Source organism: Bubalus kerabau, chromosome 21 (assembly GCF_029407905.1).
Source record: "Bubalus kerabau isolate K-KA32 ecotype Philippines breed swamp buffalo chromosome 21, PCC_UOA_SB_1v2, whole genome shotgun sequence".
NCBI classification, from domain to species: domain Eukaryota; kingdom Metazoa; phylum Chordata; class Mammalia; order Artiodactyla; family Bovidae; genus Bubalus; species Bubalus kerabau.
The window spans coordinates 59,906,701-59,918,739 of record NC_073644.1 but is presented as its reverse complement, the minus strand read 5'-3'; the positions used below and the strand labels follow the sequence as shown (position 1 = coordinate 59,918,739).

The window sequence follows — 12,039 nt, the reverse complement described above, 5'->3', positions numbered from 1 at the left end:
TACGTCTCCCTGTCTGGGACCAGGTGGCAGGTGCCGGGCAGGGTGGAGAGTGGGTTGGGGGGAGCTTCAGCAGCAACTCCTGCCGCCCCCGCCCCTGCCCCGTTTTTCGTGTGTGCCTGCTGGTCGTGAAGGTAGAGGGTGCCTAAGGTGCTTGTCAGCAGTTTTGATAAGAAATTTATGTGAAAGTTGTAATTGACTAAAATGAGATTGTAGGGTTGTCTATGGACTTCATTTAGTGATGCTTTCTAGGGACTTCCCTTGTGGTCCAGTAATTAAAATTGCATGCTTCCACTGCATGGGGTGAGGGTTCCATCCCTGGTCAGGGAACTAAGAACCTGCTTGCTGTGTGGTGTGGCCAAAACAAAAACAGTGTTTGAGAACAGTGACCAACAGCAGGATAACCAGCTTACCTCTATATTAAGTTTTAGAATATGTTCGATCTGTTGAGAACTGTGTGTTTGCTGAATCTCACCATTTTCCTGTTTCCAGTCTTCTAACTTAAAAGATACAGCAACCGAAAAGCCATCAGCATTTCAGAAAGGGAAAGAGAAGATCCTAGCTACCTGAGTAAATAATAGTTAGATATTTCTCAATTATTTGTGGGATAATTAGTTGGAATTAAGGGGAGTAAGGATGGTTGTGAAATATAATCCTTAGTTTTTTAACTTAGATTTTTCTAGGTAAGAATATATTTAAAATCCCAACTCTGCATATTAGATCCAATCTAGTTTCAATACACATTAAATTAATTTACCTCTTTTGGCACTTGGAATCAAAGCATGCATAAAAATTTAAGTCTCTAAAGCAACATTCTGCTTAGGTAGAGTCTATAAGTAGGCATTAGAAAGGTGGACTAAAAAAGAATGGTAAGCAGATTTAAATTATTTGAGTATTCTATCCGATAGAACCTCAAAAATGGTTTGGAAACAAAGCACCCATTGGAAGGTCATGGGCTGGGGGATGGGAATAGAAATTGATGAGCAATTTGATAATAGGCAAAAATCAATGTCTTTGCCTGGTATCAGGACTGTTTTTCATTTCTGGGTGGTCTGTGAATACTTGGGTACCAAGACCTTGAGTTGTGTGTGTATCTGTATATGTATTTATTTTTTTGTAGCAGTTTCTTTAAAAAAAAAAAAAGGAAAATAAAATGTGTACATGTTTTTCCTCCCTTTTCTCATTTGATTCAGTGTGGACTTGAAAACATCAGAAGAGCGGAGTCTCTTAATGGAAACCCACTGTTCTCGAAGGTATCTCTAATGTTACAACCATTTTAGTAGAACATGTCGGAGAGCGGTCCTCTGAGAAACTCTTACAGAATATTGGTTTTCTCACATATTAGAACATTTTGAGTTCCAATTAATTAGAAAAATAAAATCGAATCCCTTATACTCCGGCTCTCTCCTCCTTCAGAGAGTCCCTGTTTTCTTATTTCTACCCACCCATCACGACGTCTAATTTAAAATCTGCCTTCCAGAGACAAGGTTCGGCAGGTGGGGTGTGGGGATTTCGTTTTCTAAAAACCTGAATTTTCGCCTTTTCTCTAAGCTGAGAATTCTTAGGAAAGGAAGACGTTATAGAATTGGGTTCAAAGGGTGCAAATCAATAATTCAGGTGAAGAGAAGCCTCACGCCCTAGCGCTCCTCTGGGCAGATGGGGTCGCGGAGGCGGCGTGGGGAGCAGCGGTGTTTGCACTTCTGACTGTCTGTCCTTCCCGTCTGTCCTGCAGGCCCTGGCTGACCTGGTCCACTCACACCTCCAGTCCAAGGAGCGCTGCTCCACGCAGCTGACCCTGAGCTGTCCGCTCTGCGTGAACCCCACCTGCAGGGAGACCAAATCCTTCTTCACCAGCCAGCAGCTGTGACCCCGACGGCACGCGGCTGGGAGGTGCGCGTGCCCGGCCTCCGACACCTCCGAGGAGGAGGAGGGCGCATCCGGCCGTTAGGGAGGAGGTTACATCCGTGCCGGCGTAGCCTCTGGCCACAAACTGTGTGCTTTCTCCAGGAAGGGACTCTGAAGTCCTTGAGGGCTTTCTATTTTTATAGACCAACACAGTAAGCATTTATGGTCCCTCCTCCCTGGGTTACTAGTTTGGAATGTCCACTAGACCATTTTAAAAAATGAGTTTTAAAAATTTATCTTCTGAAATGCATACACATTCTCAGTACCGATTTTGGTTTTGTAGCAACACCCCCACCCCCCAAAAAAACAACGCTGCAGGGGTGTGAAGAGCTTGTTTTGTGGGCTGTTAGTGTGCATGGTGGGGGTGGTGGTTTAGTCACTCAGTCGTCTGACTCTTTGCGACCCACGGACTGTAGCCCCCAGGCTTCTCCATCCATGGGATTCTCCAGGCAAAGATGCTGGCGTGGGCTGCCATTTCCTTCTCCAGGCAGTGTGCGTGAGGTCTGTTTAAAGTCTCGCACTTGTTTTTGAAGTGAACGTAGTTGAGTAAAGGAGATACAATTTTAGAAAAGAAAGGCGCCTGCTCTTTCCCTCGGCCCGTGGGTTACAGAATGCCGGTCTGACGGTGTGGTTCCCACAGTGACTGCTCCTGGGAGGCCACTGTTAATCGGTCATTTTGGTCTTCGTGTGTGATCCTCACATTCCTCACCATCAAACCTAATCAAGCGTAGGTTCCAAAAGTGCCTTGAGGTTCCCCAGGCACACAGGGCTCATAAGCATGTGGCAGTTGCGCATTTGTCCTCCCCACCTTGGTGGGAATCCTGGTGGCGCAGGAGAGGGGGCTCCTGATTGCTGTCTCCAGGGGCAGTGCAGCTGGAAACGAAGGGCTGCCCACCCACAGCTCCTCCCGGACCTCTCCACCCAGCATCTTCTTCATCGTGGTTGAATGATCCCTTTCCTGCCTTATTTGTTTGAAGATTTTTGAAAAGCCAACTATGTTTTGCAACCTCAAATTCTTTCTTAATTTACAATTTTTATTATAAAAATTATGTAACCATGCTATAGGAAATTTGGAGAAAAGGAAAAGAGCCACTCTAATGTGACAACTATTAATTATATTATATTTCATGTTAAGTCATTTTCAGTGGATATTTAAGATGCCATTGTACAACTTTGTTCTTCAAAAAAGCATTTATTTGATTTTTTTTTTAAGCCAGTGAAAGTATTCATGGAGCCATAGATCTTCTATATTCAGGGTTTACTATATTAATAAATACGATATTATTCAGATTTTAACCAGTATGACTCATTGTCTCTGTTAAATCAAAAGTAATTGAGGGACTTTTGGGAGTCCAGTGGCTAAGACTCCGTGCTCCCAACGCAGGGGGTTGGGGTTTGATCCCTGATCAGGAACCAGACCCCACGTGCCACAACTAAAAATCCCGTGTGCCACACTAGGACCCCAGCACACCAAATAAATAAAAATATATTGTTTTAAAAGCAATAGAAATTTGTTACTAATCAAAATTATTAAGAGGAATTTACTTTGTAATGCAAGAAACATGCCATTCACTTTCGTTAATAATGTCCCCCCGTTGATAACAGCTCTGAAATTTGAGTAGCATCTACATTTTTTTTTCCCAAATTGGCTTTCCTATTAGTAGATTTATTTGCAGAAGAGGGTACATGGCTTAGACAGTTGTTTAGAGTTGTCCCCTTCTGTTTCTGCCCACTTTGGGGGAACTGGGTTCAAGGTGGACTTTGAAGGGCTGTCCCGCAGTGAAGTGAGCTCTGTGGGTTGGCGCTGGAAGGCTGGTCCTGCCTGCAACCCTTCTGCCTCCTCCAGGAAATTCGCCGAGGGCCTGCTCACCTGCACTGCTGTAGAGCTGAATGTATGTTATTTTAGAGATGCTGCGGGGAAAGTCCAACCAATAGCTCTGGCTACCGTGTCTGAAGACCCTTATTGCTAAGGAAACTTTCAAATCAACAGTGCCTCGGCTGTCAGGAAAAGCATCCTTGACTCTAAGTTGGGCCAGACTGGCCTTTGTAGTGAGAGGCAAAGTGAAAGTGTTAGTGGCTCAGTTGTGTCTGACTCTGCGGCACCAAGGGCTGTATTATATTATATTATATTATTATATTATATTATATTATATAGCCCGCCAGGCTCCTCTGCCCATGGAATTCTCCAGGAAAGGATTCTGGAGTGGGTTGCCATTCCCTTCTCTGGGGGATCTTCCTGACCCAGGGATCGAACCTGGGTCTCCTGCATTGCAGGCAGAGTCTTTGCCATCTGGGCCACCAGGGAAGCCCAGTGAGAGGCACAGGGGGATTTAATTATGAGGATCACTGCCTAGGCATTTGTTGATCTAAGAAGTGTTGCCTTCAACTGTTACTAACTAAAGATGGGTAGGGGCCCATGCCTGAAGGCGGAGCATTTGGTGGGATGGAATCAACAGTCGCTCTTTTTAGAACTAATGGTCTGTGGGAATTATTATCCTGTTTGTCAACTTTGAAATACAAATGTTTGCCCTGGTAATTAGCAGTGTACAGCTGGCACTTTCTTTAAGCTGCACTTGTGTCCAGACCTGGCTTTAAGTGATGAATCACCTTATACGGCAAACTTGCAGAAGCTGTGATGATGAGGCAGTTTAGCTTGCCAGGGTTATTATAAGGCTCAGAACCCTGTCTACTTAGCACAAGAGGAAGGAACTCTTCTATAGAATATGCATTCTGGAACAACTGACCTTTTTAAGGTTAAAGGAAATTGTTGCACCCAAAGAAAATTTGTTTTGTATCAGGAGAAATGGAACTCATTATTAAAAGCCCTTTAAATGTACATCCATGGCTAGGCGATGCTGACTGGTAAAAACCCATGACTTTCCCTGGTAGTACCTCAGAGTACACATCCCTGCTCAAGTAATCCCCTAAGCAGAATGTGACATTTCTCCAGGGTTCTGTCAAATTTTTCTTTATGGCTGAAATTATTTAGACAATGATGATTATGTAGCTATATGAAGAGTCAGTGGATTTTCTGTTCCAAATTGTCCAAACTGGCCTGTCCGAAGGTACATTAACAATACTAAATTTACATTAGGACATTTACATAATAATAGATATTTCATTTTCTTCTTCATTTCTTTTGGGGGAAGATACACTGAGTTGATGGGATGAGTCTCCAAGTAAAGTCACTGCATTTTTTTTCCCTTGGCTAATCTGTTCTCATAAATTGGGTATTTAATTCAAGGAACCCTAAGGTATGCAAGAAGAGAGGTCATTTGCTCAATCTCACGCCACTGTGTTTATCCAAAATACAGCTTGCACCGTGAGGGTGGGTCCCCGCCACTGAGCAGGCACAGCAGTGGGACGTGCCCCTGCCCCAGAATGTACCTCGTGGGGCTGTGATCCTAGGACTCTGCTGTGTTCTTCCCTTCGCTCCGGGGTTGGGGCCTGTGGGAGGGGCGGGAGGAGGGGGGATGGGCAAGGAGCCCACTTCTCTGTTAGCCAGAGGGCAGAGCTTAAAGCTGGCAGCAAGCAGGAACTCACTCACACCTGTGTGCCTGTAGGCGAGTGCCGGTGAGTAAGCCTAGAGCCCTCGCCTGCATCTTCGGTATTGCATTGCTAAGCTCTTAAATCGGCCGGCGAAAGCCCTGCTGTCAGGATCCTGAAGATGGCCCACGAACATGCTTCCCCACATTGGGTGGAAATGGGAAATTCACTGAGATGTTACGAGCTGGAAAAAGAAAATTCTGAGTTGACCCTAAAACAAGCATCCTAAGTTAGGATCCTGTAGTTTCTGACTTAATATGGGAATCCTCAGAGGAAGACAAAAGCTAACCATTTCTTTGTTTCTAAAAACTATACAATTAAAATCCTTTCATCAAGGTTGTGCCCTGGGCTTCGTAAATATCATTCTTGGGAATTTTGTTCTAATCGCCTAACGATTGAGATTCCATTGTAAGAAGCCCCATTAGTAACTTCTCCCAGTTCAGGCGGCTTTCTGCGACACTCAGATTTCTTTTTTTATTAGTAGAAGTTGGTATCATAAGGTTTCAGGATACATACATCAAATGAATTAAATATGAACATCGAATGGCTCAAGAAACCTGAATTCTGCTTCAATCATTGCCAGCTGAAATATTTAATTGTGTCACAATGGACATGAGTTTGAGCAAACTCTGAGAGACAGGGACGGACAGGGAAGCCTGGCGTGCTGCAGTCCATGGGGTCTCAGTGTTGGACACCACTTAATGACTGAACAAGAGTGATACTGAAGTGTGCTCGTACTTTCTCACGTTCCTGGCTCATTCAAACGGTGGCACCTGAAAACTTGCTTTGTTTTTTTTTTTTTTTTTTTTTGCTAGATTTGTCCTGGTTGGACAGTTGTGTGTTATGACCAATATCAGATCTTTGCGTTGAAAGCATGCTTCTTTTTACAATGTCTTCAGGAAAGTGTAAAGTGTGCCAAGCTGCAAGGCACTGAGCTGAGTGGTGGGCACTGGCGGGCACTCCCAGAGAAGGAAGCTGATGCTGTCAATGTTCAACGAAAGGCAGTCATGGCAAGCAACAGCAGTGGGCACTCTTCAGCGGAACCGCGGCTCCCAGCGTGAGACGAGCCTCAGGAGGGCTCTGGGGAGTCGCTGCCTCCAGAGACCATATTTACAGTCTAGGCCCTCAGGAGGGGAGGAAGCGGGTTTGCATTTGCTGTGGAAATCTTATTAAGCCTTTCTACAGGAAAGTGGAAAACAAAGGCACCCATGATAATGTTTCTTACAATATACTCTGTTGGTACCGGCTTAGTTATTTTTTGCTGAAATCATTAGCTTCCATTTTTAGCATAACTCCTGGCTAAATTAGTCTACAGTAAGCTATTAGGAGGGATGTTGGAATTAAAAACATTTTTGGAAAAAAGCCTGGCTTGAACCTTGGTGATAAGCTCTCTGGAAGGAGTGGCCAGCTCCCATTTCAGGTGGTTTGACAGCTGTCGTTCTGATGTTCTGGGCGCCCCCTCAGTAGCCTGGTCTCGAAAGGAAAGTACCTAGGCTGGAGTCGCTTCTCCCACTCTCCCCAGTGGGCTGAAGCTTTATCTTCCTGGTATTTTAAGAAATAATCATTTTACCCTGAGAATACAGGCGATATTCTATATTTTTACCTTTTTCCTTGTTAAAAAAATTATATATATATAGGCTTTCCAGGTGGCACTAATGGTAAAGAACCTACCTGCCAATGCAGGAGAGAAGATATGGGTTCGCTCCCTGGGTTGGGAAGATCCCCTGGAGAAGGCATGCTGCTGCTGCTGCTAAGTCACTTCAGTCGTGTCCAACTCTGTGTGACCCCATAGACGTCAGCCCACCAGGCTGTCCCGCCCCTGGGATTCTCCAGGCAAGAACACTGGAGTGGGTTGCCATTTCCTTCTCCAATGCATGACAGTGAAAAGTGAAAGTGAAGTCGCTCGGTCAGTTCCAACTCTTAGCGATCCCATGGACTGCGGCCTACCAGGCTCTTCCGTCCATGGGATTCTCCAGGCAAGAGTACTGGAGTTGGGTGCCATTGCCTTCTCCGGGAGAAGGCATGGCAACCCATCTAGTATCCTTGCCTGGAGAATCCCATGGACAGAGGAGCCTGGCAGGCTACAGTCCCTGGGGCCACAAAAGAGTCAGACACAACTGAAGTGATTTAGCACCGCACAGCACGTGTGTATATATATATATATATATATATATATAAAACTTATAGGATGGGATTAACTGCACAGGGATACAAGCAGGGGTTTGTCAGCCAGTTGGTTAAAATTTCAGGTTGTTACAGAGCAATCATTAAAAATGTTATATTCTTGGGCTTCCCTGGTGGCTCAATGGTGAAGAATCCGGTTGCCAATGCAAGAGAGACGGATTGGATCCCTGATCCGGGAAGATCCCACGGGCTGAGGAGCAACTAAGCCCATGCAGCACAAATACCGAGCCTCTGCCCTGGAGCCCAGAACCCCAGCTACTGAGCCCATGCCTAGCGCCTGTCCTCACCAGCAAGAAAAGCCTCCGGAAGCAGAAGCCTGCTCACCACAGCTAGGGAGCAGCCCCAGCTCTCCACAACTAGAGAAAAGCCAGCACGGCAGCGAAGACCCGACACAGCCAAAAGTAGTACAAATTTATTTAAAAGCATGTTAATATCTTACAGTAAAATTATATTTAAAAAAATAACACTCAATAATCATTTCCCAATGACCTTACTATATTTTATCATCGTTTTTCTAGAGGTTATTTGCGTTTCTGACACCTCTGTGGTGAAACCACTGTCTAATGATGAGCTACTGTACCATTCTTTCCAGCTTTGTTCAGTGACACCCTGTGGGTAGCTTGAAATTGACTACCAGAGGGCTGTTTACACTGGAAATCAGCACATACAACAACTCAGGGCTTGCTTGTTTTGTTGCTTACCTAGACTTAGAGTGATGGAAAAAATGTTCATGTGTTTTAAAAGGTGTCACGTCTGTAGCCGTTACAGTCATTGTGAATAGCACAAAACTTTGAGGAAATATCCTATTATGTGAAAAGTAGTATCTGATGTCTCCAAGTGAGATTATGTCACATTTGTATTACTCATTAATGTAAATAAAATCATCAGCATTCATCTCAGAACTGTGTAAGTTGGCTACAGATAAACATTGTTGTTGCTGTTTAGTTGCTTGGTTACATCCGACTCTTTGGGACCCAATGGACAGTAGCCCACCAGGCTCCTCTGTCTGTGGGATTTCCCAGGCAAGAATCCTGGAGTGGGTTGCCGTTCCCTTCTGCAGGGGATCTTCCCGACCCAGAGATGGAACCTGTGTCTCCTGCTTTGGAAGGTAGATTCTTTACCACTGTCCCACCAGGGAAGCACATATGCAAGAGCTTGATAAAAATCAACAAAAGCATTCTTTGAGAATTTATTGACTACATGGGATTTATAGGAAAGAGTATTATGTATTTTGTTATTGGCTGTAAATTGTGCATCCTATGGCTTTTATACTGGTGAAAGTTATTAATATAATAAATATCCACACATATACATAGATCATTTTTTCCAGATACCTGGTTGGTGACCATTTACCAAAACACTATTGCCTGAAAGGGAACTTTTCAGGATGATGGAGATGGTCTATGCGGGTCTCAAGGTTGCATTGTTCCCAGATTCGTTATATAGATCACTGTCTCTTTACAGTGGGAGCTACCCCGTGGTGACTGGAGATTTTAATGTTTTTAGTAAAATCCCAATTATGTCCAACAAATTCTCACGGACCTGTTGGTACTAAGAGAGGCCCTGAAGAGTGAAGGTTTCTCTCTCCCTATCAGCTGCGGCTGGAGGGGCGGATGGAGGCCTGATTTCCAGCATCAGAGGCCTGGGAAGCAGGGCTTCCTTCAACTTTCCAGGTCACTCGCCCGGAGGACCACAGGCTGCAGTGAGCGAGCGGGTGTCTGTTCAGGGAACACGTGCCGCGCTTCCCAAGGTCACCCGTGGCTCCGAGTGCCTTTCTGTGGTCCGCTTTCCTGATGGGCCAGACCTCGTGGAGCCCGTGACCGCGGAGCGGATGAGAGGAGCGCCCGGTCCAGGCCGCCCGATGGCCGCCCTGAGTCTTCCCATCCTATCGCAGCCCTTCCATCACACTCTGGCGTCTCTGGTTTCACATCTCCTATCTTTCCTGAAGCAAAGCCATCTCTTCTGAGGGTTGGGCTCTGCAGATGAGGAATGTCCTTCCTTTGTGTCTTTTTTTATGTCGAGTCTGTGACACGAGGAAAAAACAAAACAAAAACAAGTCTGGGTCAAATGGTGGATTCCAGCCTCTTCTATGCCTCTGAACTTGACCGAAATGGAGACCGCCGCTCCAGGCAGCCCCTTCACCCTGCCGCGCATCTGCGATGCTTTCAGCACCCCCGTTATCCTTTGCTGCAATCCCTTGATCCCTGGGAGCTGAGGATGTCTTCAGGGCTTTATGCCTGATCCGCTCCACATCCCCCGAAGGCCAAGTACCCAGCTGAGCTGTCACAGTGCTGCCGGGCAGAAAAGGTCGGTCTGGTCCCACCTTCATCCGGAGAGCGGACGGTCCCTTCTGGCGCATGCGCAGATATGTGCGGGCAGCTAGGTAACCCAAGGTACCCTTCGAGGGTAGGGGCATCCCTGTACAGACACTCCTCAAAGAAATGTAAATGGATTCCCCCAGACTAGCAATGTGCCCTGCTGAATGCTTCTGCCCGTTATCTCTGTCTGCATCAGCACCATCTGGACCAAATTATTTCCTGATCAGGTTTCACTCCCCGCTGAGTCCTCCACAAGTGCAGAAAAGAGCCGGGTTGGTTCAGGAAGCACCCCCGGAGGTGGCCCCAGGATTGGGAGCCAGAGCAGGGACCAGCAACCCCCACCCCCACCCCCGCCACCACGAGGACACTTGGAGGAGGCGGACCTCGGGTCAAGGAGGTGGAGTTGTCCTGGACAGAGCACCTAAGTGGCTCTTCTTGTTTCAAACATCACTTGGGTCCATCAAGTTTGGGGATTTTAAAAAATGCCTTAGATGGCCTTTCTTTGACTGTTTCCTCTTGCTTGGATCCTCTTCAAATTAAGTGGCCACAAGGAGGGTGGAGAGGAGGCAAATTGGCAGGTTTGTAAATATGCAAGCAGTTTTCTGAATTGTGACATTTCAAAACAACCGTCATATCCTGCATTAGTCTCTGCAGGCATAATCGTGTTTACACCAAGAGTCCGGATAGTCGAACTTCATTTCCGTTATATGGATTTCTAGTTCTAAGACCACTCAGCCCTGTGCTGGACACTTAACAACTGGCTTTCTGGGAGGGAATAGGTCCTGCAATGTTCAGGGTTTGCGGGTTTCCATGGTGTAAATATGTCCACCTCGGCCAATTCCTGAGCTACCTTTGTGATGTCACTGATGGCAGAGTTGGGAAGAGATGCTAATAACTGGCTTTGGTGAGCATAGGCCAGCTCCATCACACTGCTGACTCCATTCCTTTTGGGAGACTTTGCTGACCACGTATCCTGGAATGGTCCCCTACCGCATACTCCCTCGCTATCCAGAGCAGAGCAGAATTCTGGAAAACTCAAGCACCCATGCGGGGAAAAGTCAAAACAGGAATGAGACAGGTTACTCTGAAAGCCAAGGAGGCAGCAGCTGGAGCTGCGGCACCCTCATGAACAGGAGGGCTTGGAGCACCAGGCCGGTAGACTACAGCCTGGGCAACCCTCCTCCAGTGAGGCCTGGCTGCTGCCCGCTGAGGGGCAAAGGGAGGCTCTGGGCTGTTTGTATCTTTCTCTTTAATTTCTTTATATGTTTGGAAATCTGCAGAATTTGAAAACAACTGCCCTGTCCACCCAGAAAGACTGCTCTGAGGGTCCGCTGAGACAATGTGTGCAAAACCATGCTGTAGACCAGAAGGGCTTTGCATGTGAACTGGGCTAAGTTAACGAACATCTATGAACAACTGGACATAGTGCTTAGTTGCTCAGTCCTGTCTGAACTTTTTGTGACCCCATGGACTGTTGCTCGCTAGGCTCCTCTGTCCATGGGGATTCTCCAGGCAAGAATAGTGGAGTGGGTTGCCATGCCCTCCCTCCAAGGGACTGGACATGGTACTTGAGTCATTTTTAAAATTTTATTTAACATTGTTATTTTTTGGTCATGCTGCATGGCTTATGGAATCTTACTTCCCTGACCAGGGATTGAACCCAGGCCCTTGGCAGTGAAAGTGCCTAACCCATGGACTGCCAAGGAATTAATTCCCTTGAGTCATCATTTTTAAAAGATATTTCCTATCATAAAACTTTAAGAAATTAGAAGGAGAAATAAAATGAAGGGAAAGAATCACTCATATTCCTATGGCACTTGATGAATCTCATCTCATGTATTTTATGCATATTTATGTTGTGCACTTTAAACTTCTAAAAATACTCATTGTGTTCCTACTCTTCTATGCTCATTACTCATTGAACACTATCTCATGGACAAATTTTATCTGTCATTACGTATTCTTTTACAGTGTAGTTTTAAGTGGCTGTACAATATTATGCTGTGTGAATTTGTAATTTGTTTACCACCTGTTTATTATCAGAAATTATTATTTTCATTTTTTGCTTATATTTGATAAATAGCCTTAT

General features: G+C 45.7%; 1 protein-coding gene across 1 annotated transcript in view; it reads left to right on the top strand.

Moving 5' to 3' along the window:
* FECH (ferrochelatase) overlaps positions 1-3,203 on the top strand; it is a 35,895-nt gene extending 32,692 nt beyond the window's left edge. Inside the window, exons 10-11 of the mRNA XM_055559526.1 lie at positions 1,191-1,250; positions 1,730-3,203. Coding sequence (XP_055415501.1) covers positions 1,191-1,250; positions 1,730-1,864 — 195 coding nt within the window. The 3' untranslated portion in view covers positions 1,865-3,203. The remainder of the gene's footprint in view (positions 1-1,190; positions 1,251-1,729) is intronic.
* The last annotated feature ends 8,836 nt before the right edge of the window (positions 3,204-12,039 follow it).